This window comes from Camelus dromedarius, chromosome 8 (genome assembly GCF_036321535.1).
Source record: "Camelus dromedarius isolate mCamDro1 chromosome 8, mCamDro1.pat, whole genome shotgun sequence".
In the NCBI taxonomy this organism is placed as follows: domain Eukaryota; kingdom Metazoa; phylum Chordata; class Mammalia; order Artiodactyla; family Camelidae; genus Camelus; species Camelus dromedarius.
The window spans coordinates 76,401,011-76,426,756 of NC_087443.1; the positions used below are offsets into that span (position 1 = coordinate 76,401,011).

The following is a 25,746-nucleotide window of genomic DNA, read 5'->3' on the forward strand; positions in this document are numbered from 1 at the left end:
GTGTCTGGAATAATGTTAGGAGCTTTACATATAATAGCTCGTTAGATTTTCACCACAACCCTGTCACAATGTATCCGTTTTTCAGATGAAGATAGTGGGACCCTGTGTGATTAACTGGATGGGCCACAGGCACGCAGCATATGCTATATTAAGTTTTGTGTTATGTGTATTTTGCTTTGAGCAGCACATAGAATTTTCTAGATAATATGATCTCAACTAATCCAAAATATAGAGAAATAGGACTGGAAAAAAAATACAATTGCCTCAGAACGTAGGATCTTGACATTTTTTTTCTTTATTTTTGCATTAACTTAGAAATTTTTCTAATAAGACGCATCATTTTGAAACACTCCTCTTCACGCAGTATCTGACTACTTCTGTACCTTGTGATCACTGACAGTTTTAGAGTCGCTTCCTTTATATTTTCTAATTGTAGTCAACACTGAGCCAATTGTCTCAACCATCTGGAAGACTAATGATGGTGGATCATGTGCTCCTAAAACATATAGAAGTGCTGCTAAAGTTTGTGTGAGTTAGGATGGGCTAGGCTGGGGCCCCAGAATATAAAATGGCAGAAATGTAATGGAAAGAGACTTCTGTTTCCTGGAGAGCTTGCAGAGGGCCGACAGTCTTCCTGAGGATGTTTAGAAAGCTGATGACACACCAAAAAGCTTTTGTCTGAAGGTCCGGGAGAGATGCTGAGGCCAAGATGCTTGGACCCCCTAAGGGGCCAAGTCTCCAGAGAAGGAAAAACCAGGGGAAGATGCGTTTCTGCTCAGGGCACTTGGGAATCCTGGAGAGAGAGCAATAGGCAAGGGGCCCAGGTTGGAGCTACCAGGGGGACCAAGGAAACTGAAAAAGATGCTGAAAGGCTCATCAATCTGGAAAGATAAGAATGAGATTCCTGGGGGTGGGGGAGCCTGAACCCCACAAGATAGCACAGAGAGCTAAGCCCAGCTCTCAGCCAATTACCCCCTTAAGATATTTGAAGATTTCCGAAGCAGCCCAAGATGCAAACTAAAAAGGAACGCATGGAACCTGAGACAGTAAGTGACGTTTTTAATCATCTCACTGTGCTGAGGACACAAGATTAAAGTTCAGGACCTATCACAGGGCGAGGGCCCTGATGAACACACCAGCCTCTCAAAGGGAAACCCTTAAAACCACACTGTAAGAGTGGGTGTGAGCCCAGGGCAGGCAGGATGTTCCAATCCTGACCCCCAGCCCTGAGGATCAGTGCTCCACTAGCCTCCACGGAGTCCCTGACTGGATGCAGGTGACTGGCCCCCACAGTCTATTCCTGCATCAGAGAAAAGGAGGAACAATGCCCCGAATTCAGTGACAAAATGACTAGGGGGTAGGACGCAGACAACATAGAACACGTATAACAAATAGAAAGCAAATAGTAAAAGTGTAAGCTATGAATCCAATTATATTAATAATTATGTTAAATATAAATGGATTGAATACTTCAAATAAGACTAAAAGTGTCAGATCAGATTTTTTTAACCTTGATGATATGTTGGATACAAGAGACCCACCTCAAATATGAGCAAAAAGTGATGAAAGTGTAAGTTGGGGGAGAAAACTTTGCCAGGTAAGCACTAAACGAACAGGAGAAAGAGACAAATCTGTGAGAACGCTAGGATGCGTGAGCACGCTCCCCCGGACAGAAACAGAAGAGCAGTAAGGATGTAACCGTGACAGCACAATTAGCTTGAACTAATGAGCACTGCATCCAACGGGGCCAGAAAAGGCGTTCTTTTTAAATGCACAAACACTTAATAAAATGAACCACATGCTGGGTCATCCAGCCAGCCTCAACAACTTTTAAGAGAATTTGCATCATTCAGAGATAAGTCTTCTGACGGCCACAAAATTAACCTAGAGATTAATAACAAAAATTTAATGAGAAAATTCCCATCTCTGCCTCCTAAAATATGTCATTTCTTTGTAACTCATAGGCACGCTTGAAAGAAGGAAAGAGGGAAATTCTTGAGCCAGAAATAAAGTAGGAACTATAAGCCAGAGGATCTTTCTTGAGCCAACACCACAGAAGCCCAGGGAGCGGTCAAATGCAAGGATGTGCCCTAAGGGCTGGGGGCTGGGTTTTCATGCTCACAGAAGACAGGAAGCATGGCCCTGACATAGAAGAGGCAGAGGGAAACTGGAAACTCTGAATGAAGTCAGGTTCCTGGAAGACCAGTCTCTCCTTATAAGAGGGACTAGGAAAATCCAAGAGAAATTTCAGGAACAAAGCTTGACTCTGCTCAGAAAAGATGAAGGTGGATAAGGACTCCCATGAAAAACCAGAGCTCCAAGCCCACCGCACCCAATCAAATGGACAGTTTTAATTTATACTTCCCACAAAGCAAGGATCTCCCCAAACCAAAAAGTTACCACAAAATTTGTTTACAGAGAAGTGACCCTTTGGATCCAGACCAAAGCAAAGATAAATCCTTCCCTGGAAATACCTCCCCTCCCAGGGGAAAAAAAATGATAACACCATCCAAAAAAACTCAAAAAAAAAAAAAAAAAAGAAGAATTTTTAAAAATCACAAACTACACTGGGGAACAATTCACAAGGGAAAGTCAGCCAATTAAAAAAACACAAAATGATCAGATCCTTCAAGCACTTATAATAACAGATCAGTTCAAATGAATTTATAAATCATATTTAAATTTATGATTTATGTTCTATAATTTATGAGACTATAAAACATATTTGAATCACATATAAATTTAAATCATTTACAAATCACATTTAAATAACCGACCAGTTCAAATGAAATTATAGATCGTATTTCAAATGTTTAAAATGATCAAAGACATAAAGAAGGAATAAAAATCATTTTAAAAGAATAAGGCTCTAGGAAAAAATAACAGATAGACTTGAAAATGAACCACGTTGAAGTTCTATGACGAAAAATGACCCCCCAAAAAGTCATTTAAAAGCTAAAGACTTCGGAGAGCAGAATTGATGGTGTAGAGAAGCAGGGAGATTTGGTGAATGGAGACATAAATGTAAGGGGACCCCACAGAATGCAATGCAGCTGTAAAGAGGTGGCCAATCCAAATGAGCCTGAGAGATGGGAGACGGAGGGAAGAAGGGCCGGGCTGGGACCTAGCCGGGGTGCGGAGGGAGCAAGTGTTCCCGGACATCGGTTCTCCATCCAGCACGGGACAGACTGCCTAGCCCACGGCTGGAGGGGGCACGTGACAAGTTCTGGCCGCTGAAACATGAGCAGCCTGGACAACGGTCACCTCTCAGCTGAGGGGGGTGGGTTGAGATGGTGATGTGTCCCGGAAGGGGCAGTCCCCAGCTGGAGAAGGGGAAGACCCCAGGGAGCAGCTGGGATGGAGGAGCAGGGACCTAAGGAATGAGAGAGAGGGCGTGGGCGCGGAGGGTTACCAACAAGATCCTTTAAACCTGTCTCACAGCAGGGGCTAGCAAAGTGGGGTCATTTTCTTTAATCGTTAGGCAGTGTTTCTTTGAACGTCCCAGCAAGGTGGGCACAGGGATGTCTGGGTTACGCTAAGCTTGGCTTGTCATCGAGACCGTGAACATTCCCAAAGCTGCACTGTAGCATCTCCAGACTTGCCTGTTAGAACCCCAACCCCAGCCCAGCCATGTCCAGTCCAGTAAGCTCCTCACTGCTAGACGGAGAGCAAGCAGGGAGGAAGGAGAAACGCAGAGGGAGGAGAGAACAGAAGGAGCTCGAAGGCGAATGGGAGGCTGGCAGAGAGGGGAGGTCGGGTCTGCCCCTTAGACTAGGTCAAGCTGGAGGAGTTCCTGCCGCCACGTGGAGGTCCCAGACCTCAGCGCGTCTACACTGAGGCAGTTCAGGTGTCAGCACAGCGGGCCCTGGGGAAAGGGTCTGGGTGGGAGCCCAGCAGCCCCCTGGACCACTGAGCTCCTCCCCCACATCTAGGAAGGGATTGGCCTGAGGATGGGGTAGCAGACCCTGCCTGGGTAGGGCTAAGGGGCCACAGAACACCACTTATGGAGGTGGGGCTGGAGCCAGGAGGGCCATTTTGCAGGAAAGAGATAGGAGAGACCAGGGAGGAGGGGATGCTGGGCGGAGCGAAAGAGGCAGGATGCGGATGGCGAGGATGCAGCTCTGTAGGTCCGCAGGCCGATGCTGCAAGCCCCGGTCTTCTCCATCACCAGCACCGCCACCTCTGAGATGGGTGATGGCTCTCTCAGCCCTCTGGAGCCGTGCACAGTCCTAAGAGGGTGCCCAAGGCCAAAGTTCAGATCAACTCAGGGCAGAGTACTAGGAAGGGTGGGATGGGGGGTGAGGGTTGAGAAGGGGAGGCATCCATGTGAGAAGGACCAAGGTGGGGAGTGGCCACCGGTAGGGTCTGACTACTACCAGTACCAAAGGGGTGGACAGGTCTCAACGCAGCCCGTCAGGAGCTGAGTTCTGGCGGTACCGGATGGAGCGCAGGGAGCACCGGACAGGGAGTCAGGCTGGCCCTCTCCCAGCCTCCTTTTCCCTGTGGGCACTATGGGCATGATCCTGCCTGGCCTGCGGGCTGCTCAGCTGAGATGGGAGTGGGGGTGGGAAGAGCCTGGAGACCCTCTGGGGGCCCTACAATCACCCTTCTCTGCATATAGCTCACCTTCAGAACAACGCTCCTGATCAGCCGAGCTGAGAATTTAGTTCTTCCACCCTTGGACATCCTTTTACTGGGTTTACCCTTGGTCCCTGGGAGCAAACTGGCCCAAGTGAGAGGTGAGCAGGAAGACAATGGGAGGTCAAGTGCGCCGTCCAGGTTTGTGATGGGCACCTGCCCCCGCATCCCTGAGAAAGACTGGCTGAGAAAGGCTTCCTGATGCAGTGCCTGTTCTGGCCACATGGGGGCAGCGTGGGGCTGAGTTTCCGTGCCTTCAGCTTGCTGGGCAGCCATCCTGGAATCCTAAGAAGGGTAGGGAGGGCTTGCCACTCCTGCCCCAACCCCTTCTCCACTCACTTCCTCTGCAAACGCTTAGGGAAATTGATGAGCTTTCAAAACTCATTGAAGAGGTGGGCAGACCTGAAACAGCCCCTTGAAATCCTCCAGGCACCCAGCCTGCTCAGTAACTGGGGAAACTGAGGCTCAGAAAAGTTAAACCACTTGCCTAAGGTGGTCCAGTTGCCTAGCTCCCAGTTCAGTTGTCTCTCTGGGCACTCACTGCCTCGCTTTTAGGGTCATCACTCCACTGCTTGGTATCTGAGGGTGGGGTAAGAACAGCCCATGTGCCCCCAGGATTCCCTGTCTGGACGGGAGAAGAAAACACGCAAATGACTACAGTCACATAGAAAGCAATCAATGTCACACTAGACAGGAGAGAGACTAAGGGGAAGAGCCCTCACGCAGGTCAGGAGGTGGGAGGCAGGGTGGAATCCAGGAGGTAACACTTGAACTTGTGGCCTTGGGGTGGGGCAGGAAGCTGACTCAGTTGAACAGTGGGGAGGGTGGGCACTCCTGATGCTGTAATGGCTTGAGCAAAGGCAGAGAGGCAGAAAATCTGGAGCAGGGGTGAGACTTGTGCTCTCTTAGGGGAAGCAGGAGATTAGAAGCCAGACAGAGAAGTTTGCCCATATCCTGAGGTCTGTGCAGGCTGCCTGGGTCTCTGTCTTTAGAAATGGAGGCTGGCTTGGCTTTGGAATTTTCCTGAATTCCATTATGCTTAAAGTGCAGAAAATGGCAATCCTCCAGATTATCTCATGTGGAGGTGGGAGTAAACAAGTGATTTCCATGGTGACCATAAAGCCTAATTTGGGTTGTCCAGCTGCCCCTCTGAGATCTGGAGGCCAGTGCTGAGGAGGAAAGCGGCCGCTCCCCATTCCTTAAACATGACTTGAACCCACATTGGTGGCAGGAACTGCTGGCCACAGGGGGCCACAGAGGGCCCCTTACTAACCTCAGAACTGGCCGAAGCAGGGCAGTCTGAGAAAGCCCCAGAATGTGGAATGGAAGGGCCCACGGAGCAGCCGGTCCCTCCTGCCCGGCCTCCCCCGAAGTCACAGGCTTCTCTCAAGGGTCAGCAGACACTCAGTTCAGCTTCCTCTGTGCAGGTGGATGCAGTACACGGGAGCGACGCAGCAAGAGGGCGGCAGAAGCCAGGATGGAGTCTCTGCCCAAAGGCCCCTGCGAGGTAGGGTGCAGTGAAGTGTGAGGCACTGTCCTGGTCAGTCCGGCTGCTTCCACAAGGAAGTGACCTTGAAGATGCCACCTGGTCCTGGCCTCAGTGCCCAGTACCTGTGTTGGCCTCCCAGCCCAAACTGTCCAGAAGGTACCGGCACCCACCTAGCTTTACCTGGGCCTCTGCCTTCTCCACCTGCCTCCTTAGAAACTTGGAGACTTCAGGGACTCAGAGGTGAGAAGCACAGGGTAAGACTCGGGCTGTGGAGATCAGCAGACCCGAGACCACGGACCAGCTCTGCTCCTTGGTAGCTGGGGGATCCGGGGCTCATTGTTTGGCCCCTGTGATCCGCAGTTCCCCTACTTGTATGATGGTAGAACCAAACTATAGCCCCTCCTAGGGTGGTGGTGAGCATCCAAGGAGACACTCAAAACTGCACATAGCACAGGGCCTGGCACTCAGCATGTGCTCAGGAAATACCTGGCACCATTACTACGATGGTCGCCACCAGTTTCACCATAGATGCCCTCTTGTTCCGCCTCCCCACTGGCAGAGGTCTGTCTCCTGGTCCCCTAACAGCCCAGCCGAAGCTCAGGGCCTGCTCGGTGCCCTTGGCCATTCTGCAAAATGCCCTCTGGTCAGTTCTGTGTTTCCTACAAGTCAGTTACGTGTGTTTCCTACAAGTCAGTTACTTTTGTTCCCAAGCCTTTCTCGTGCCAGCTGAGCTTGATATTAGACATGTGGGATTTAATAACCATACAGAACCAGCAGCTCTCAAACTGTTTAGTATCAAGACCCCCATTATACTCTTAAAAATCATTGAAGATCCCAAAACGCTTTTGTTTATGTGGTTTACATCTGTCAGTATTCACTGTTAGAAATTAGAGCTGAGAGATTTTTCAAAGCACAGAAATGCACAAGCACATAGTCCCTCAGCCATCAGAGTGGGTCCTGGCCGCCTGTACATCTGTGAGGAAATGAGACACTAAAGGGCACATGATGTCTTGGTATGAAAACGAAGCATTTCGGCTCTGACCGGTCGAGCCCCTGAAAGGGTCTCGAGGGTCATCAGCATCCCGGGATCACACTTTGAGAACCAGTGACTTAAACAAATGAAATACGGGTGCCAGATATGAGCCGCTTTTTGAAAACCAGGTTGGAAACTCTGGGAAGTCCCAGCACAGATAGGGGAGATCGTTAGGGGAGGACAAGCACATAAAAGGTGGGAGACTGTGCCTTCCGATGTCCACCAGTGCCTCCCAGTTCACACGCCTCTTTAGAGAAGCCAAAACCAGAAACCAGCGCTGATTCAACGTGCCATGGTTCAGCAACCAAGATGACCCAGACCTGCCATCTGCAGACTCATGTTCGGGGAAAAGGCTCTGGCCCTTTTATCAATAGACAGACAAATTAATGCACTTTAAATATTTTAAGTAAAAATAAAGTATTTTAAAAGTGTATATGTGGCTAAGTAGGATTTCCCCACTTATCCAATTTGTCCAGTTAGCTCTATAATTATAGATGTTTCAGGAATATTGCCCCAGCCCAGCCCATCCTCCCCACGGTGGACACCAGCTCCACGTTCCAGCCTTCCCTCTGACCATCTAGCCTTTGGCCTCCCTCACTGCTTCACGCAGTCAGTGCTCCACAAACTCATGGTGAAGGAACCAGTGAAGGAAATCACTGAATGAGCAGATAAACGGCCCCCCACTCCATCCCAATGCCTGGCCCAGGGCCTCGGGCCAAGTAGATGTTCAGAGAATCCGTGCTAAAAAATTAAATGTTGATGCTTTGCACACTTTCTAGTTGGAGTGTGTCTCCTCGGTGCCTTTGAGGCCATCAGGTGGGGCTGAGCCCAGGGGCAGGCATCCACTTCTGATGTGACTCCACATGCCAGCCCCCTGGAGTCGGCCTGATCCTGCGAGTGGGAGGTTTAGCCTCCCCTCCCAGGGCGGGGAGGCCCCCTCTGCCAGCAGGAGTCAGCTGTGAGACCCTTTTGGCAGAACAGAATCATGTTTAGTTCCCTTTGTTTCCCCCTAGAAGCCCCAGTCACCACCTAGACCCCTAGATGGGCAGGTCTGCAGATGCCTCAGCCCAGAAGACCCAGAGTCTGCTGCCTCACTGACATTGATGGGGGGCTGACACAGGAAATGCAGACAGGCTGTGGGGGACAGGGAGCCTGTGGAGGGGTCGGGGATGTACACTGTGGCACCATGAATGAAAACATTGACTTTGAAGTTAAAAAGTAGAAAATCTGAGTTGACACCTTGCTCTTCCCGGAGACCAGAGCTGTGTGACCTCAGGCAGGTGTGCAGTCTCTCTGACCCTGTTTGTGCTTTCATGTGCTATTTCCTCATTAACTGCAACACCCACACACGAGGCCCACAGACCTGCAGATGCGGGAAGGGCCTGGCTGTCCCCAAGGTCAGGGGGTGGGCAGGACCCAGGCCTTGAACCCAGCTCATCTGGCCCCAGGCCCAGGGCTCACCCCTCCCCTCCCCACACTGACCTCTTGGGGGTCCGAGTTTGGTGGGGTGCGAGTCAGACTATCCCTTTCAGAGGAAGAAAGGGGAAGAAGGATGAGTCAACTCCAGAAGATACTGGAAGCTTTTCCCCCATGAGTCCCTGGACCCAGCCTTTCTCTGCTCTGGGAGAGGAAGGAAACTCCTCAGGGAGGTGGAGCGCTGGGTCCCCGCTGCCTCCTCCCTGTGTCACCTTGGGAAAGCCACAGGACTCAGAGAGGCCCAGGCTTCAGACCCACCGCTTCTAGATCTGACCAGAGACTGATCTTAAGGGGGCAGCTCAGAGCATGCAGAGCTGGGGGGTGCACCCAAAAGCCCCAGGAGCCCCCGGGGCCTCTGTGCTCCCCATGCTGCTGCCCCAAGCAAGGGGTCCTCCAACTATGGGAGAGGAGGGCCCGTGCTCTGCTCTGTGCTCCAGACTCCGAGCTGGGCGCCCACAGGGCAGGGCAGGGCAGGGCAGCGCAGTCACACGGAATGCACTAATCTTACTCCTTGCTTTGCCCCAAGTGCGCGGAGGATGAGTACGCGCAGACCTGAGGCGAGTCCCGGGGTCGCCTGGCAGGAGGACACAGCCACTCCCAGGTGGGCCTGCTGCAGTCACTGAGACGCTACCATTTCCACCTCTGCGGTGTCCTCGTGGCCTGCGGGCTCTCAGGGACAGCAACCCACAGGCCTAAGGGACCCAGGGACACCCAGTCTCTGCCCTGCCACCGGAGACCTGAGCAGAAGCAGGTTTGCAAAGGATGGAAAACGGACAGGGGGAGGAGCGAGAGGGCTGGGGACAGAGGCTGACGGGGCCGGGCTTCAGGAGCCGAGGCCAGCTGGGTGCCGTCAGGCCCGAGCACTAAATGTGAGTTTGGAGGCTGCCTTCCAGAGCCAGTCCCAGAGCATGAGGCCGGGGCCACTGGCCCCCAAGGCTCTCTCAGGGACCAGAAAACATTCTAACCATTTTTGTCATTTTCACAAGCTGCTCCTTTTGAAGCATGACTAACTCGAAAACAGCTGAACTTCAGAAACTCAAAACCGCCCATGTGGCTCGTATGGGTCTCCTGGGGGAACTGAGAAAGTAACTTAAAAAAAAAAATTTTTTTTTTGTAAGCACTCAAAAATCACTTCTACCCAAAGCTGTTGAAAGAATCCTATCTGGGGCTGGGGTACCTCTTGGCTCACCTGGGACATGTGTACGAAAGAGTGGCTGGTCATCCACTCTGTCCCACTGACTCCAGCCTCAGGGTCCTGCCTGGACAGAAAGTCTCAGCACCTCAGAAAGGACATGTGGGGGAGCCTGGCCCTCAGTAAGCACTCAGACCTGCTTGGGCCTCTCAGGGCACAGCCGAAAGGGACAGGCCAGTGGGCCCCCTCTCTATCCTTTGACTGCCCATCCAGCTCACTGGACCCACCCGTCTATTGCCGGCTGAATAACAGCCCCCCATGATGTCTGCATCCTAATTCCTGGAACCTATAAATACGTTACAATACACGGCAGAGGGGCTTTTGCAGCTGTGACCTTGCGATGGGGAGGTGATCCTGTAGGAGCATCCTGGGGGCCCGGAGTGATCATGAGGGTCCTTACAAGAGGCCAGAGTGGGAGGGTCAGAGGGAAGCAGGTCAGAGAGTCTGAAGATGGAGGAAAGGACCACAAGCCAAGAGTGTGGCAGCCTCCAGCAGCTGGGGAAGGCAAGGAGACAGATTCTCCCCAAGAGCCTCCAGAGAGGACCAGGCCCGCCCACATCCTGTTTCTCCCAGGGAGACTGAGTTTGGATTTCTGACCTGCAGACTGCGACGTGATGCACCGGAGTTGGCTTCAGCCGCTCAGTTTGGGTAGCTTGCTACAGTGGCCGTGGGACGTGAATGCAGCCCCCTGGGGCCTGTGGCCGGCTGCCCCCACTGCTGCTGCAGCCACCTCCCCGCGGGACCCGTTCTCTCTGGGCGGCTCTGCAGGGAGGCCTGCCGGGTGACGCTCTGGGGGAGTGATGTCGTCCTACGAGTCACAACAGGATCTGCCCACAGGATGAGGATTCTGGAGCAACAGAAAAACACCCGCCCACACATGATACCTCTCTCCCTGCTGGATGAGGCCTGAAATTCCTCTGCTAGAAGCCCGGCCTTTGCTTCAGTTGCCAAATAGAGTCAATCCAAGGGGAGGCTTCTAACATACCTGATCCTCATTAGAATGTTCCCCGAGAGCTGGTGCCTGTGTGGGTGAGGGGTGGCCGCAGGGCAGAGAGGGGTTTGGAGAGACCCCCAGGGGAAGGAGCTGTGTGATCCGCTCTCCAGGTTTGCCTGTCTGTGCTGCCCCCCCACCTCCTCACAGGCACAGCGTTTTCTCTGCTAAGCGGAGCTGTCCCCGGCTTTGCCATCAAGAAGGGGTCCTCGTCATTTCCAGGTCTGGACTCGCCAGCCCCTCTTCCCCCAACACCACTGTGAAGGGTAGTGCTGGGGAGAGGCTCACCCAGGGTGGGTCTTTCCAGAATTGTGGGACCAACTCAGGCTCCACACTGTGCCCGGGATGACTGAGGCTGCCAGAACCCCTAGCCTGAGACGCACATCTCCCCCGGGCTTGGTCTAGCTGCATCCAGGGGTCCTGAGTGTCCAGTGATGATGACATGCACCCAGTGACACCCGGGCTCTCACACGCCCAGCCCCCAGGGGCCAGGCAGCCGTGTAAACAAGGGAAGCAGTTACGTGACAGCAGCCTATCGGGAGCAGCAGGACTGCATCACCCGACCTTCAAATCTAAATGTCTGAAGACAACGTTCGGTCCGTCTGTGGGCAGGGACCTCGCTGCCCTCACATCCCAGCAGCCCCAGGAGGGCGTCTCTGGTAATGGCAGGCCCCCTGGTAGAGTGCAATGCTGGCAGGTGAGACACGGAACTACTGTGGTTCATTCGAGTGCAGGGGACCCGAGGGAGAGCCTTCCACGGGAGCCACGGCGACTTATGAGGAAGAGCGCGCACTCTGGGGTCCCGGTCACAGGGGTCCACATTTAATTATGTTAAATATTAATAAAAGTACAGCGTAACTGTGGTTCACTTAACATAACTTACACAACTAAGGGAGTACAATTTAATACAATCTGATACACAGCTTTGGGGACACAAAGGAACTTCAGTACCAGGTTGTGAGAAATGCTTCGTTTTGCTTTGGTTTGGGACGACAGGCTGGAGGTCGCCTGCTGGAAACGGCAGCTGCGCCGTCACTGGGAGTGGGGCCTCAAATGGGAGAGCGGAGGAACGCAAAGGCGACACACAGACAGACAGACAGCCCTTTGGAGAAAGGCCCCCGGAGAAACCGGGTCTGCATGGCACTGACTGGCACCAAGGGATGGGCCTGCGTCTATAAAAAGATTTGTATAATAAACCAAATAATATTGGAAATACGACTTCCAGTATCACTTCTGTAAGAAGCAGAATGACGCCGCATGTTGTTCACATGCCTAGGAGTGCGCGGGAAGAGCCCCGGTTGTGGTTACGGTCGGGGCGGAGGAGCAAACACGGGCTGCAAGTGACAAGCTACTTGGCAGAGAAGTAAATCCAGGAAGGGGCTGTGTCCCGAGCAGGGGAGGCCGTCAGCAACAGAACCGAAGGGGCCCGCTCGGAATCGCTCCCTCGCGCCGGCACACGCACCTGCCCTGCAAATAAATACGCACGCGCAAGCGATGCCTCCCCCCAGCACCCTGTGCTCAGGCCAGGGTTCCCTGCTGGCTGCTGCTCCGAGTGCCACAGCGGGAGGGAAGGCGGACTGTCCCTGAAAGCAGGTGTTCAGGACCACGGCTCCATCAGAAGCAGAAACAGCCTGGCCGTGCCAGGGAGAGCCCTCCGCTCGCTGTTGAATAGGCCGAGCACCGCACCTCTGACAGGGGAAAGACCACGGCGCCAGGGCCGGACAGCTGAGCAAACCCTCACGCCCATGAGCGGCGGCGGCTGGGCATGTAGGCATTGGCACTGTCTGACTGGTGCACCGCCAGGATCTCCACTTGAGCGCTCTGATCGGCAGGAAGCTTCCCTTGACAACGCTTGCACGCGAAGCTTGGTGGGGGTCCCGCCAGGGCCTCTGTGTGAGGAATGTGTTCACGCTTTCCCACCGTCTCCAGGAAATGGCAAGGCCTTTGGCCTGTTCGTCAGTAAACCAAGCAGCCAAGTGGCCCAGAAAGTTCTGTCAAGAACACAGCTCCTGGCATTCTCCTTCCGAATCCCAGCACACCCAAGCATACATAGCTTATGTGTTTCTGAATCAGGAAACCAGAATCTTGTAGTTCATCGAGTGAGGAATGACCTCTGGCCACACGTGGTGGAGAATGTGGGTAATAAGCTCGTTTGGGAAGAAGGCAGAGCAAACAGCCTGCTGCACCCACAGCTAAAACTTCCGAAGCCCTCAGTGTCTGAGGGCCTCAGGTGCGTGGCGCCTGGATGGTGCCTAGATTTCCCATCAACTCCTTCAAGTTGCTCAGTCTGGCATTAACAGCAAAGATTTCCCTTCCAATTTTAAACTGAATTTATATTCCAATTATAAACTGAAACAACTTTTGAGAAAACACCTAAAGGGGCAGAAAAGAGAGCTCTAGCTAGAGAAACACAGAAAGTGGTCTGTTTCAAACACGCTCGTCTTCTGTTAAACGTAAGTCAAGTCCACAAGGACAGACGGGGAGGAGGTCCAACCAAGACACAAACGTGCCGCCAAAATCTGACTTGGGTCTTTCTCCCTGGTTAAAGAGTGACATTAACAGGGTTTATATTTGAAGAGATGGAAGAGCTGACTTTGGGGTAAAAGGGAAAAAAAATAAAAGAGCTTCCATTCTCTGCCCAAATGAGGTTAGTGATCTGAACAGAGGGTTTCAAAACTCAGTGTGAAAAGTTCATCCCGGCCAGCCCCAGGGTGGGGCCTCCAGTGGATCCCAGACTCGGTGCTTCCCTCTCGGCACCGAGCCCAGTGCCTGCCGGCCTCATCCCAGAGCTCAGTCTCTCTTGGAGCAGAAGGGGACCCTTTCCTGAGTGGAATCTCCAACAGTCTCCATCTGAGACTCGGTGAAGGGACCATTGCTGGGCTGTTTAACATCACAAACGAGATTTTGAAACGGTTTCCATACACAGGTGCCTGGGGAGGGGATTTCTCCAAGCTCTAAGCAAAAAGGATCCCCACCAAGAGAGATTTCAAATCATGGAAATAACGGAAACCCGGCCTGAGCCGGCAGCGGGCCCTCGGCCCTCACGTCTTCTTCCACAAGAACGCCTCGTCGGCGAGAACCCGCGCCAGCTGTGTGTTGAAGGGCCCGTAGAAGTCCTGCAGGATCCTCTGTGTGACCGGCCACATGGGCCCCAGGTTCCGGTCCTCCGGACGCCGCGCGTTGGACGCGGGGCTCTTGGTCATCAAGGCCTCTTGCTTCTCACTTAAGGGCCCTGGAATACGAACAAAAGACCCCATGAGGCAGGAGGCAAAAGAAACTTTCAGAAAATCCCAGCCATGCTTTCTGTTGAGACAGGAGCTTCCTGAAGAATGTGTTCAGAGATCAAAATTCTTTGGCTGGAACCATTTCGGAGTTGCTGAGGGTGGAAGGTAGAAATTCCAGTAAGAAATGGCAGAGCTCCTGGGGCCTGAGGTTTTACATCCACCCTTGGGAGCACAGCTGGGACTTGGGACGCAGCCTCACCTGTGCCTCTCACCTCCTGGTTTCATTTCCAACTGCCTGTAAAGGGGGCCAGCCTGTCCTTGGATAACCGTGCGACCTGCCAGATAGTCCACGCACTTAGATTTTGCCTGCTAACCAGCCCACTAGAATTCTGCCATTTCTGCTGTGGGCCACTGATGCAAAGGGTCCCGATGCGGGGCCATATTTTACCGTGTTGTGCTGTGAGGTGGCCTGCGGGTGGGGAGTTCACCACTGGCTGAACCTCCACCTGCAGCAGGAAGATCAGTGGGGAGAGGCCTGGGAGAGGCTAGGTGCCACCCCGACCCTAGCCCTCACGACCACGAGCCTCTCATTGGCTTAACCCACAGGATCGCTGCCTCTTTGCCTATGGCCCCCAGAGTCAGGCTAAAGTCCTGTAAAACTATATCCCAGTTTCCTTGGGTTCTGTGAAATAGGACAGAGCTGGCCTTACTGTTCATCCTAGGGACTACAGACAAACTCATTAATGCCACAGCATCTACAGTGGCCAAATCAAAGAAAAATGGTTCTCAGCTTTAAAAGGCAAAAGTAATCATACTCCATCACATTGCCAGCTCTCCAAGAAAAGGAGAAAGAAAATCAAATGACAAAAGGGTCCTGATTCCTAGTGGTGAGCAAATAGATTTCAGGAAATATTCAATTAACAAAATTCCCAGGCGAGATCATCAGGCAGGGCGGCAGGAGGTGCCCCAGGAGGAAAGCAAATCCAGCTTCAGCCTCGCAAGCCGTCCCAGGTGCCGACCACGGGGCCGCACCCTGCACCTGAACGCACACCTCTACCAGCCGTCACCGTGGCCGGCAACTCGGCCTGTGGCCACAAAGTACCACTTGGGACTTGGGGGTGGCATCCTCTGGCTGGGGGCAGGCTCCCCCTCCCCAGAGGCCCCGGAGCCACAACCAGCAGCCCAAATCCAGCCACACGGCTCTGCCTCCAAAGGTCCCCAGCAAAGCACTGACCTGTCCATCCCCTCCTCCAGGCCCTGTGGTCTCTGCAAAACTGTTCCAGCTGCCCAGACCCCCTTTCCATCCTCAAGGCAGAGCTCACACCCTTCCTTCCACAATTCTTTCAGCAGCTGAGACCCGAAGTTGTGTGTATGGACCTCCTGTGAGGACGCTAACTTCCCCGCACGTCATTCTATCGGTTACTCAGTTCCTCAACCCTTGGCTTCCTCCGCTCCCAGACGAGAGGCTATCTCTTCCTCCCCCGAGACTCCTTGTCACACCGGGCACGAGGCCCTGTGCGCAGCTGGTGCTTGACAAATAGGCACTGAACTGGCCTCCCAGCTCGGCCCCACCCTCCCCAGCTCAGGGAGTCTGCGAGTGACTCAGTGTCCCCGCAGCTCCAGCCCTGCTCTGTGGGTCTCCAGTGAGACATTCATACCGAGGTTGAGAAACTGGAAGACTCTGTGCATGGTGTACTTGACGTTGGAGGCGTGGTCTTCCAGGCGAAGAATGAGGAACTGTTCTTTATTAAAAACAGTGAGCCAGTCCAGGAGATACACAGCATACAGCCCAACCTGGAGCCTCACCTAGGACCAAAGAAGAAGGCAGGCGTTATTTCAGAAGCAATTCCTCCAACACCTTAAGGCACTTTTCCAAAAGCGTCATGGCACATCATTATAAACCAACACTGAAGAGGTGTCCTCGCAAATAGCCTCCTTCAGAAGTTGGATTTTAAATGCTGTGCATTCCTCCTTCTACATGAACCCCTACAAAGGAGTCCCACACTCAGGGTCCCACCTAATCCTCAGGACAACCCTGCAGGTAGCTCCATGACACTTCACAGTGAGGGCTCAGGTGAAGGGAGAGGCCAGGTTACACCCACCAACGGTGCCAATGGTCTTTGCACAATATCCTGGCTGCCTCTGCTCCTAATGCCCAGCGCACAACAGCCGTGAGAAACAGCTACAAATGCCCTAGCAAAAAGCCACAAGAGGGAACCGCCAGTGCCTGGCGCCACACGGATGTCCGTGACCTTGAATGTGTATGCACATGCGAATACAAGCAGCATTGTATGAAGCCGCTCCCCCCACCTACATGTTGGGCGTCCTCATGTTCTCCAGGCTCCTTCTCTCATGTCAAACTGCGAGCTTGTGTGGTGAAGACTTATCCACACCCAGAGAGAGGTCTGGCCTTCGTCCCCAGCTCCTGGGAGGTGACCTCTAGGCCACCTGGAATGTCCTGCCTGACAACAGTGTCTTGCCTGCCCAGGGTGTCTGGCCACTGGACAGTCGAACAGTGTGAGCTACTCTGGGCCACGCAGTACCAGCCTGACCTCCAGGAGGACTGGACAGTAAAGGTCAGCCCAGGCGGCCAGCAGCTGATTGAGCCCCAAGAAACACTCCAGACACCGGCGGCCTGGGTGAGCTTCCCTGGGGGGGGAATATTCCAAGTGTATTGTCACGTGCACTGCTTCCCTCGGCTGATTCCCAGCTGCGCCCTTTCCCTGTTGTAAATCCTGACCCCGAGTGTAGCTGCTATCCGTGTGTTCTGTGATTCCTTCTAGTGAATTACTGCACCTGAGACTGGTTTGGGGGACGCCTCCCCAACTTGCAGATGGTGTCAGAAGGGAGAGCGGGCTTGGGGACTGTTCCCTGTAACATCACAGTTGGCTCTTAACTCTTGGCAAAGCTCCAAGATAAAACGGGCCCTTCCCCTTCCGTCCTGAGGCCCCCTTTCCCAGGGCCCCCACCCCCACGCGCTCAGGGCCCCTGCACTGTGTCCTGCCTCCGGCTCTGCCTTGCTGTGTCTTCCTGAAAGCTTCTCATCCCTTCTTTTCTCATCTCTTTGTTCAGGCCACATCAGCGCCTGCCTGGCACTGTCACAGCCTGACTAGTGCCCCCATCTCTAGTCCTGAGTGTGAGCTTCCCAAACCAATGGCCTGGTCACGGCCGGCCTGCGCTCCAGGCCTGACCCAGCTCTCCACGAGTGCAAAGTCCTTTGTCTGGCTTGACTCCCAGCCCACCCCTCCCACTAGAGCACCTCCCAGCGCCCAGTCTCAGTTCCTTAAGCAGACACTTTCACAATCTATTTCCTGCCCTTCCCAGTGTGACCTTGAGCTGCTCCAGGGCAGGGACCAGTCTCTCCCATCATCACAGCCACGCAAGGCTGTGCGCCCGGCACTTGTATTTTCTTGGGGGGAACCACTGAACACAGCAGTAACAATGGGACAGTGAAACGCTTGACAAATATGTACAGGCACTAACTAGTCTCGTCTTTTCGCTATTCTGTTTCCATTTCATTATTTTTCTAATCGTGTGGGAGGCTGTGGAGGAAGAAAAGTAGTTAAAGGGGAGAAGCTGTCTCCGAAATTCATTAGCTGCCTCCAGCCCCCAGGTTGTTGCCACCTTAGACACCAGCTCGGAAAGGGACCTCAAGCTGGGCCAAAGCTAGAGAGAAAATGAGTACCCGCCAGCCTCTAAAAAATTCATGTGCCACCTCCAACACAGACAAACCCCTGTGAGAACGTCTTCTTGTTAAGTCAGGGACCTCGCAGGGCTTTTTAATTCTCCATGAGCCTCGCAGGCCGGCCCCTCCCTGGGAGGACCAGCCTGATGAGGTTCATCTCTTTCAGAGAACCGCCTTTGCTACTGAGAACCTTCTAGAAGGCAAGGATCTGGGTGTCTGTGGCAGGATGAAGGGGTTTTGAAGTAGCCGCCGTCATCCCTGCACCTGGCCATGGGTGACAGTATTTCCCTGAAAGCGTGTCTGTGCCATCCTCGGAAGAGCCCCCTCCCCTGCCCAAGGGAGGACCAAGTCCTGCTGGCCCTGGCCTCCCCGTAGCAGAGCTGTCCCTCACAGAGGGGCTGGTCCAGGCAGGGAGGGGCCATCGGGGGCAGGGAACAAACCTGAGAGGGCTCTGCAGGGGAAGGCGGGGAGTCCTCCCAGGCACAGGCTGCTTCCCACAAGGGCGGGCTCTGCTGTCCCCCAGAACACTCCCTCCTCCGGCTCCCTCAACCCCCCCACCCCCACCCCAGTCAAGGGAAGTGCTGGTCACCTCCAGTGACAGTTTCTGGTGCATGCAGCATGACTACCACAACTGCACACCATTAAGACAAACCCAAGACAGGCCCACTCAACACTTTTTCCTCATATTTCCCCATATCAGCCGGAGAATCCAAGTGGAACAAGCATGAAGAGGGTATTTAGGGGAAGTGCCCAATACATTTAAAATGTAAAACCATCAGAGCTGAGAGAAGTCTTTGAGGTTATCGGCTCCAGCGAACTCTGAATGGAAAACCAGAGGCCCAGGGAGGGGCCGGAGCCTGCCCAGGGTCAGCTGAGAGCACCCGCCAGAGCCTGGTCCCGAAACCAGTGCCTTGCACTCGGGGCCCATCCCCCTACACTGGGAAACAAGCAAGAAGCCAGAACAGGATTCCCCCTGAAAGCACCTCACCAAACCTCTCTGCTCCCCATTAGGAATTCGGTTGGAGCCTCTCCACTAGTTCCACAAACTCCTCATTCATTCATTAATTCATTCATTCATTCTGCAAACAATCCAGTGCATCCTGCACGCCAGGTATCCTGCTAAGCAATGGAGATGCGTTGCTATGTAACAGACATGACCCCCGGCCACAGGGAGCCGGAGACAGAGCTAAACCGGTAAAGAAACAACGATCTGTAATCGCCAGTTGTGACGCACGCTGTGAAGATGGAGAGAGAACAGGTCAGATTAAAGCAAGCCTGGAAGGATGAGGGGCCCTGCAGCAACCGGGAGAAGCAGGTCCCAGGGAGGAGAGTGTGAAAGGCTCAGAACCGGGCTTCTCCAACCTGAGCACACAACACGCCCACACAACACACAAACCCGGTGGGCTTTTAAATAGACTGAGGGGTCCACCGACAAAGTTCCCGATTCTGGGGTCTGGGGCTGGACCTGAGAGTTAACATTCCTGACAAGTTCCGAGGGACGCTGATGCTCTTCGTCCAGGGACCACAGTTTGCAAACCTGTGCTCTGAGGCAAGAGGTGGTCCAGCTGAGGACCTACAGGACAGAGTGTGGCTGCAGAGCAGCGATGGGGAGGGAGGCAGGGGAGGCAGCTGAGAGGAGATGGAGAGGTGGGGGGGCTGGTCTGCACTCAGGTGCCGCAGAAGGCAGTGAGTGAACAGAAGGCAGAGAAGAAATCTACGGTTCTCCTGTTAAGACACCATGTAAGCTCAAGTCCTAACCACCCCTCTGAGTTACTCATCGCTGAGTGCTCCCGGGTGGGTGTGCATACACGTGTTCATAAACCTCTGTTTGCTTTTCTCGCGTTTATCTTTCATCAGTCTAATTTATGGGGCCCCAGCCAACGAACCTAAGATGGGTAGACGAAAGGATGATTTTCTCCTTCCCTACATGTGAATGAACTATCACTCACCTTACCATGGCCTGGTAAAGCCGTGTTATCACCGTTTTATAATAAGCAACTGAGTCTCAGAGAAACTAAGGTAACTACCCAGAGTCACCCAGCTAGTAGCTGCTGGAGTGGGAACTGAACCCACCACTGTCTGGCTCCAAAGGCCACTTCTTCCACCCCACACCCCGGGCCCGGATTCTGTGTTGATCTGTGCCTTTGTTTGCATCCTCCCTGCTAACTGTAAACTCCAGTAAGACAGCCTGGGATCCCACCTGCTGCCTCTGCACTTCCTGCCAGATTAGATGGCCTAGATGACAAGGAATAGGGAGTGAGCCCTCTTGACTTTGAACCCTACCGCACCTTGGGGGTCCCGAGCCTCCACCTCAGACAGATCTCACCACGTGGCATGCTCAGGAGAGCAAGGCTGTGAACCACACCTGGGGGCAGGTGACAGTATTAGCTTCGCTGAAGGTGGTTTACCCACTGCACAAACCTGCTGAAAAGGCACTTACGACAACCTCGGGCTCTGTGCAGCGGAAAACCATTCCTTAGCTAAACCGTGTTGAATTCATTAGTCACAGCTTCTTTTGCATAAAAAGAGGGCAAGAGATGTATAACTATATTCCTGAAGGCAAACGAGAGCAAAGAAAAAAAAGGATCAATGGAAAATATTTTTCCATTAAGACCCCATCAGAGAAGCACTGAAAGTCACTGGTGGGTAATTTTCCCACCATCGGAGAGAACGCTCTTAAGACAGGGAGTTGGGTCTTCACGCCTGCCAATCTTAATTGCAGGGTGTGTTTTCCAAGCCTCACTAAATAGTATCTTCCCAAATGCGCCCTCATTCTTTTGTGGAAGGAGGAGAGAGCGTAGTAACTGGGCAATCGACAGCGAAGAAAGCAGGGAGCTGGCTGAAAGGGCCCATCAGCTTTTAGAGTTTTTACATCCATGAATATTTGTTTTTCATTAGCCTTGGCACAAAGGCATGGGGAGAGGCATTTGCACATTAAAACGCTTCTCTGTTTATATGCTAAAATCCCGATCCACGATGCATAATAACCCCCAAGCGGGCGGGCCGGCGGGCTGCGCACCGGCATGGCGTTGTTGAGGGTGTTGTTGTAGACGCAGGCGCGCAGTGAATAATCCAGCATGCAATTTTCAAACAGCTGCAGAGCTTCTGTCACTTTTTCATGGAAGTCATCTGCAGATTTATTCGAACTTGCAAAGTAGAGATAGTCTGAGTACAACCTGTGAATAAAACAAATAGATATTTTTACCGCCGTGAATGTGAAATCACGCCCTTCGAGTGACGATGGAAATCAACAAGCAATTACGTTATCTAGTTTGGTTCATTAAAACACCACCATTCCTCTCGTTCCCTGGCAGACCAGCCACTTCCCCACCAACCCTGACACCTCCCCACCCTTCACAGGGCTACCCCTGCTCTCCTGGACTCAGATACGTCTACACTGGCCCCAGACAAGCCACTGGTAGTCCCTTTTTATTTTTTTAGTTCTTTTTGCTTTCATAGTAACAGTGAGCTTCAAAACAACACCAGATTACAAGGATCATACAACAGCAAAAAGAGACCATGAAAATTTTATGCTCCTTCCGGTTCCTTCCTGCTCTACTGGAGAGAAAATAACAATAACATCTGTCGCCCTCGCAGGGTTACGATCCTGCACGGATTTCCCAGCCCTTTCCACAGCCGTTCAGAACATTAAAACAAAATCATGAAATGTATCTGTCTAAAATGGTAAGGACCTACTTTTTAACACAACGTAAAAATACTCCCACATATGCAGGCAGACACCTGTAGGCCTTCATGTGTGTCCACACATGTAGATCCATTCACACAGACCCTACCACACGTATGCAACAGTGTTTTCACACAGTTGACAGCGTCTCTCTTTGACCAAACTGTACTCAGGCTTCTCTGAAATTTCTCCCCAACTCCACCTTGACTTTTAGACTTCCTTGTCTTTGTATCGCCCAGTTTTAGTAAGAATCCTGCTAGGTCGTTAGGCCAGAATCCCCCCTCACCCCTGATGTTTCCTCCTAGTAACTTTCCATCCACTGACCCACACTCTCCCTTGGCTATAAATTCCCCCTTTTCCTTGCTGTATTTGGAGCTGAACTCAGTCTCATTCCTCTACTGCAAGACCCCATCATAGTGGTCCTTACACCTACTGCTATATGTGGGGCCAACTGACATCCTTCAAAGTCCAATGAGCTCCATTCCTGGGCTCGCAGATGTCTGCCTGCCATCCCTCCACAAATAAAGTCCATTCTTTACGGCATGTTTGCCCGAACAAACTAATAGCCCTAGGGAATACCTAATCTCACAATAGCTCAGGCTGGCTTGGTTCAGCCACCTTATCAGAATCATAAACCCCACAGCCCTTTCGTGGACCCTAAACCTCTTCCTTTACCCACAACCAATCAAACACTTGCATGGTACCTGATGTGACCCTTCCTAATAAAAGACCCCAACAACCCACCCTTCGGGCTCACACAGGTGCCTCTTGTCCGTGTGGCCTGCTGTTGTCTGTGGCAGTGCACCTGTTAAACCCCTTTTCTATTTTCATCCTTTGTCTTTGGTAAATTCTTCTACTGCCCATAACACGGGCCATTTGTGTCTCACAACACTTTCTGAATAGTCTGCCTTTTACCACCCTTTAACACTTACCAGAATAATTTTCTTTCTCTTTTTCTAACAAATCCTCTGCAAATATATTTTATTGGACTTTCAACACTACAAGTCACTTTTTTACATGGGATAATTCTTTTCTTATACCACCAAAATAAACAAAAAGTAAATCAAAACAAGTTATAACATTGTAATAAGCACACTGTTCTTGTAAAGTCCACGGCCCCAATTTCCACCATGGTCCTAACTTACAGTTCTACTCCCCAGAGGTGACATTTGTTATCTATCTTTCTAGAAATTCTTGGTGCATACTTAAACATATCTGCATATTTTATATTTTTTTAAAAACATGGGTGTATCAGATTTTATCAGATAGGATAAGATAAAATATTATTGCAGGACCCTGTGCCCCACCCCCGCCAACCCCTGCGTCTTGCTTACAGAAATGCTGACGTCCCCCAGGTCTCCCTGAGTCACACAAGAGCAGGCTCAAGTAGCTGATGAGGACAAGCCTGCAGGCACTGGGGGATGGCGATGGCTCTGACCACCCATCTCAATGATGAACTGAGTTATCCCTTCCATTCCCTTTAAACCTTTCATGGCTGAACAGAATCTTCAGAGATGGGTTTTGGGGGGGGGGGGATGCTGGGTCCACCAGATTGCAGGCATTCTGATTAAAAGCAACTTTCCTGTTTTGGTACCAAGGCTGTTGCCCCCAGGATCATACCCCTGCCCCTCCCTCAAATAAAAACCAATTACTCTTATCTAAGTCTCAGGAGGCAGTGGCAGAGAAGAAACAAGAACTGGTTAGAACTGATGGAGCCCAAGATGGTGGAGGATTTGACTTCTAGTGGACTTGAGCCCCATTATATGCTCGTTGTAATGTATTAGCTGCTAATGACATGCCCACCAGCGCCATGACAGTTGACGGTTGCCATGACAACAACCGGAAAAGCCCATACAAGGACTGATTGGTTCCATAATACCCGGAAGGAGAACATGATGACAGAGCCTCTCTTAAAAACCCACGTGGCAGGACTGGGTCTGGAGCTATCTCTACTGCCCATCTTGGCTGACTGCTTCCTGCTCAAGTCCTTCTCCTTCCTTTTCCTCTTTTGAGAAATAAAGCAGCTTTTTTTTTTTTTTTTCCACTTTGTCTCTCTGTCTCTACTGAGAATTCTTTCACAGTCAGTGGCAAGGGCTCACACTTTGGTGGGCTTCCTAATTTGGAGGTCTCGCTATCCACTGACATTATCATGGCACTTTTCTAATTACTTGATTTGGGGGAATTTTGAGCATCCATAAAATGGATCAGGTAGTACACACACCGCAGCCTAATATAAACACTATTCCATTGTTACTCGTAATTTTTTTTCTTTAACAGAACTTACCCGTTTTGAGTTTCCTGCACCTTTTCCTCCTGTGTTTTTGCTGGCAGAGAAGATAAGCCTGTCTCTCCTTGGTTTTCAAAAATCCCCTTCTTCTTGTGCACATCTCCTGGGGACCCCCACTGCTCTGCCCAACACCCTTCCCTCACTCACAACACCCATTTGCCCCTGGAAACTGGGCTGATGCAGGCTGGCCCCCGGCTCTGTTTCTCTCTCCTCTCAGCTCCATCCTTATTCCCATCTGGCTTTCCTCTTTCCAGCAAAGTCAATTCAGCAAATTTTATTACGTATCCATATGTCTGGAGATTTTAGATATGCACCGCTGACTGCACCCAGGGTCCTGCCTGGGGCATTGGCCACACTCCCTCCTGCAGAGACCACAGTGACCTTGACGCCCAGGTCAACTGCAAACGCCCCTTCTCAGGCACCCCTCTCCTCTCATTATAGTAAGATATAATGTAGTAAGATCCAAAGATTTCCCAACAACAAGAGCAGTGCTGCTTAGGGACCAGATCTTCTTCCCCTCCAGCTCTTGGCATGGTGTCTTCTGCGCGGCCTTTTAAGAAACGACCCACTGCCAGCATCCACAGAGGAGCCAGCGTCCACAGAGGACACCTCTGAGAAGTCTTGAGATGTTTGGGATCTGCTCACAGATTGCCTAGAATCCGCACACACGCTGGAAAGGAATGTTCTGTACAACTCAGCCTGGCCAGCCAAACTCTGCAAAAGGACTTGCTTCAAGACTAGTCCTTACAGGTACTCAGGGACTGGCAAGTAGATCCTCCCCCGGAAACGTGGTCACCCGAATACAGGACCCGGGATGACGCTACATTTGTCTACTGCAGGCGTCCCCCCCCCCACATCAGCTGTGCCGTTTTCCCTCTTCAAACATAGGACATCGGTTGTGACTGAAACATGGCATCTATCACCACAGGGTCAGTCGTAGTACAATCTAAACGCTGATGGATAAACACCAAAATCAGATTTGCAGGGATCTCAAAGTGCAGTTGAGCCGGACGCAACAAGGGGCACCTTGTGGCAACGGGTCTGAAGGGGGCCCTTCCTGGCTCATACATCTTCTATGAGTGTTGGTGACACTACAGCTCTGCCCAGGAAAGATGTCCATAGAAAGTAACCGACGCCTCTGAAACTGTCATCAAAACCCGTACTTCAGTTAGCCCAAGTCCAGGGCCTTTACCAAGGACTGCAAAGAACTATGCACGTCCGTTGGTAGAACCGGAATTACATCACATGAACCACCACCTGAAAACCCAACCAGCAGCTCAAGCTTTCCATGCTGAGTTTATTTTGTGGTAATAACACCTCTTGTAAACGTTTGGCTCATAAATAAAACAAGAGCCTCTATAGCTGGCTTAATTTTAAATACAAAGCAACTTCACAGAGAACTTGCTGACGCCACGCGATTCTTTAGAGATCAAGAAGTAATTCCAGGGGACAAACTGACACGTGTCCAGTGGTCTAAACAGGCCAGCCCAGGTCTACCCAGGAGAAAATACTGATTTTCATCTTTTTGGGGTGCAAGGAAATGAACTCAGGACCCCACCTTCTATGAACCAGGTTCATGGCCTTTAGAACCAGGCCAGGCCCATCTCCTTGGCAGGGTGAGGATTTCCCTGGCCCCTCAGTCCCCTAGGGACATAGAACGGGTGGTGGGCTTCCCTAGAGCCCACACACATGCTGGGATGCAAACTCAGGATGCATTAATAGAGGTATGGCACTGAGGATGTGGAAGGGTGTTGCTCTGCTCCAGCCTGGGAGGTCAGAGCCCCACAGACCACTTGCCTTCAGTGCTGGATACCAAACAGTGAGGGAGAAGGAGCTGTTCCATCAGAAGAAGCAGGAAGGACACCAGCTTCAATGGCTACAAGGCTATTCAGAACTGGGAGAAGTCATGTCCCATACTCCCAAATGACTGGCCACTGGGCAGAAGGTTCAGGAAGAAAGACTGGTTTGATACAAGGGAAAATTTCTCCAGCTGGGGCAGTCCAGCATTGTGTGAGCAGCCCTGGTGGCAGGAGCAGTCAAGGCTGG

General features: G+C 52.1%; 1 protein-coding gene across 4 annotated transcripts in view; it reads right to left on the reverse strand.

Moving 5' to 3' along the window:
• Window positions 1–272: 272 nt before the first annotated feature.
• Window positions 273–25,746, reverse strand: part of CHST15 (carbohydrate sulfotransferase 15) — an 85,298-nt gene continuing 59,824 nt past the window's right edge. For 3 of the 4 annotated variants that reach the window (XM_031461943.2, XM_031461944.2, XM_031461946.2), the window contains exons 6-8: window positions 20,748–20,904; window positions 15,702–15,849; window positions 11,620–14,051 (exon numbers count right to left, since the gene is read on the reverse strand). In XM_031461943.2, the coding sequence (XP_031317803.1) occupies window positions 13,861–14,051; window positions 15,702–15,849; window positions 20,748–20,904 (496 nt within the window). In that variant the 3' untranslated portion in view covers window positions 11,620–13,860. Of the gene's footprint in view, window positions 794–5,911; window positions 14,052–15,701; window positions 15,850–20,747; window positions 20,905–25,746 lie in introns of those variants that run through there. The other variant, XR_010382006.1, reaches the window with a different exon arrangement.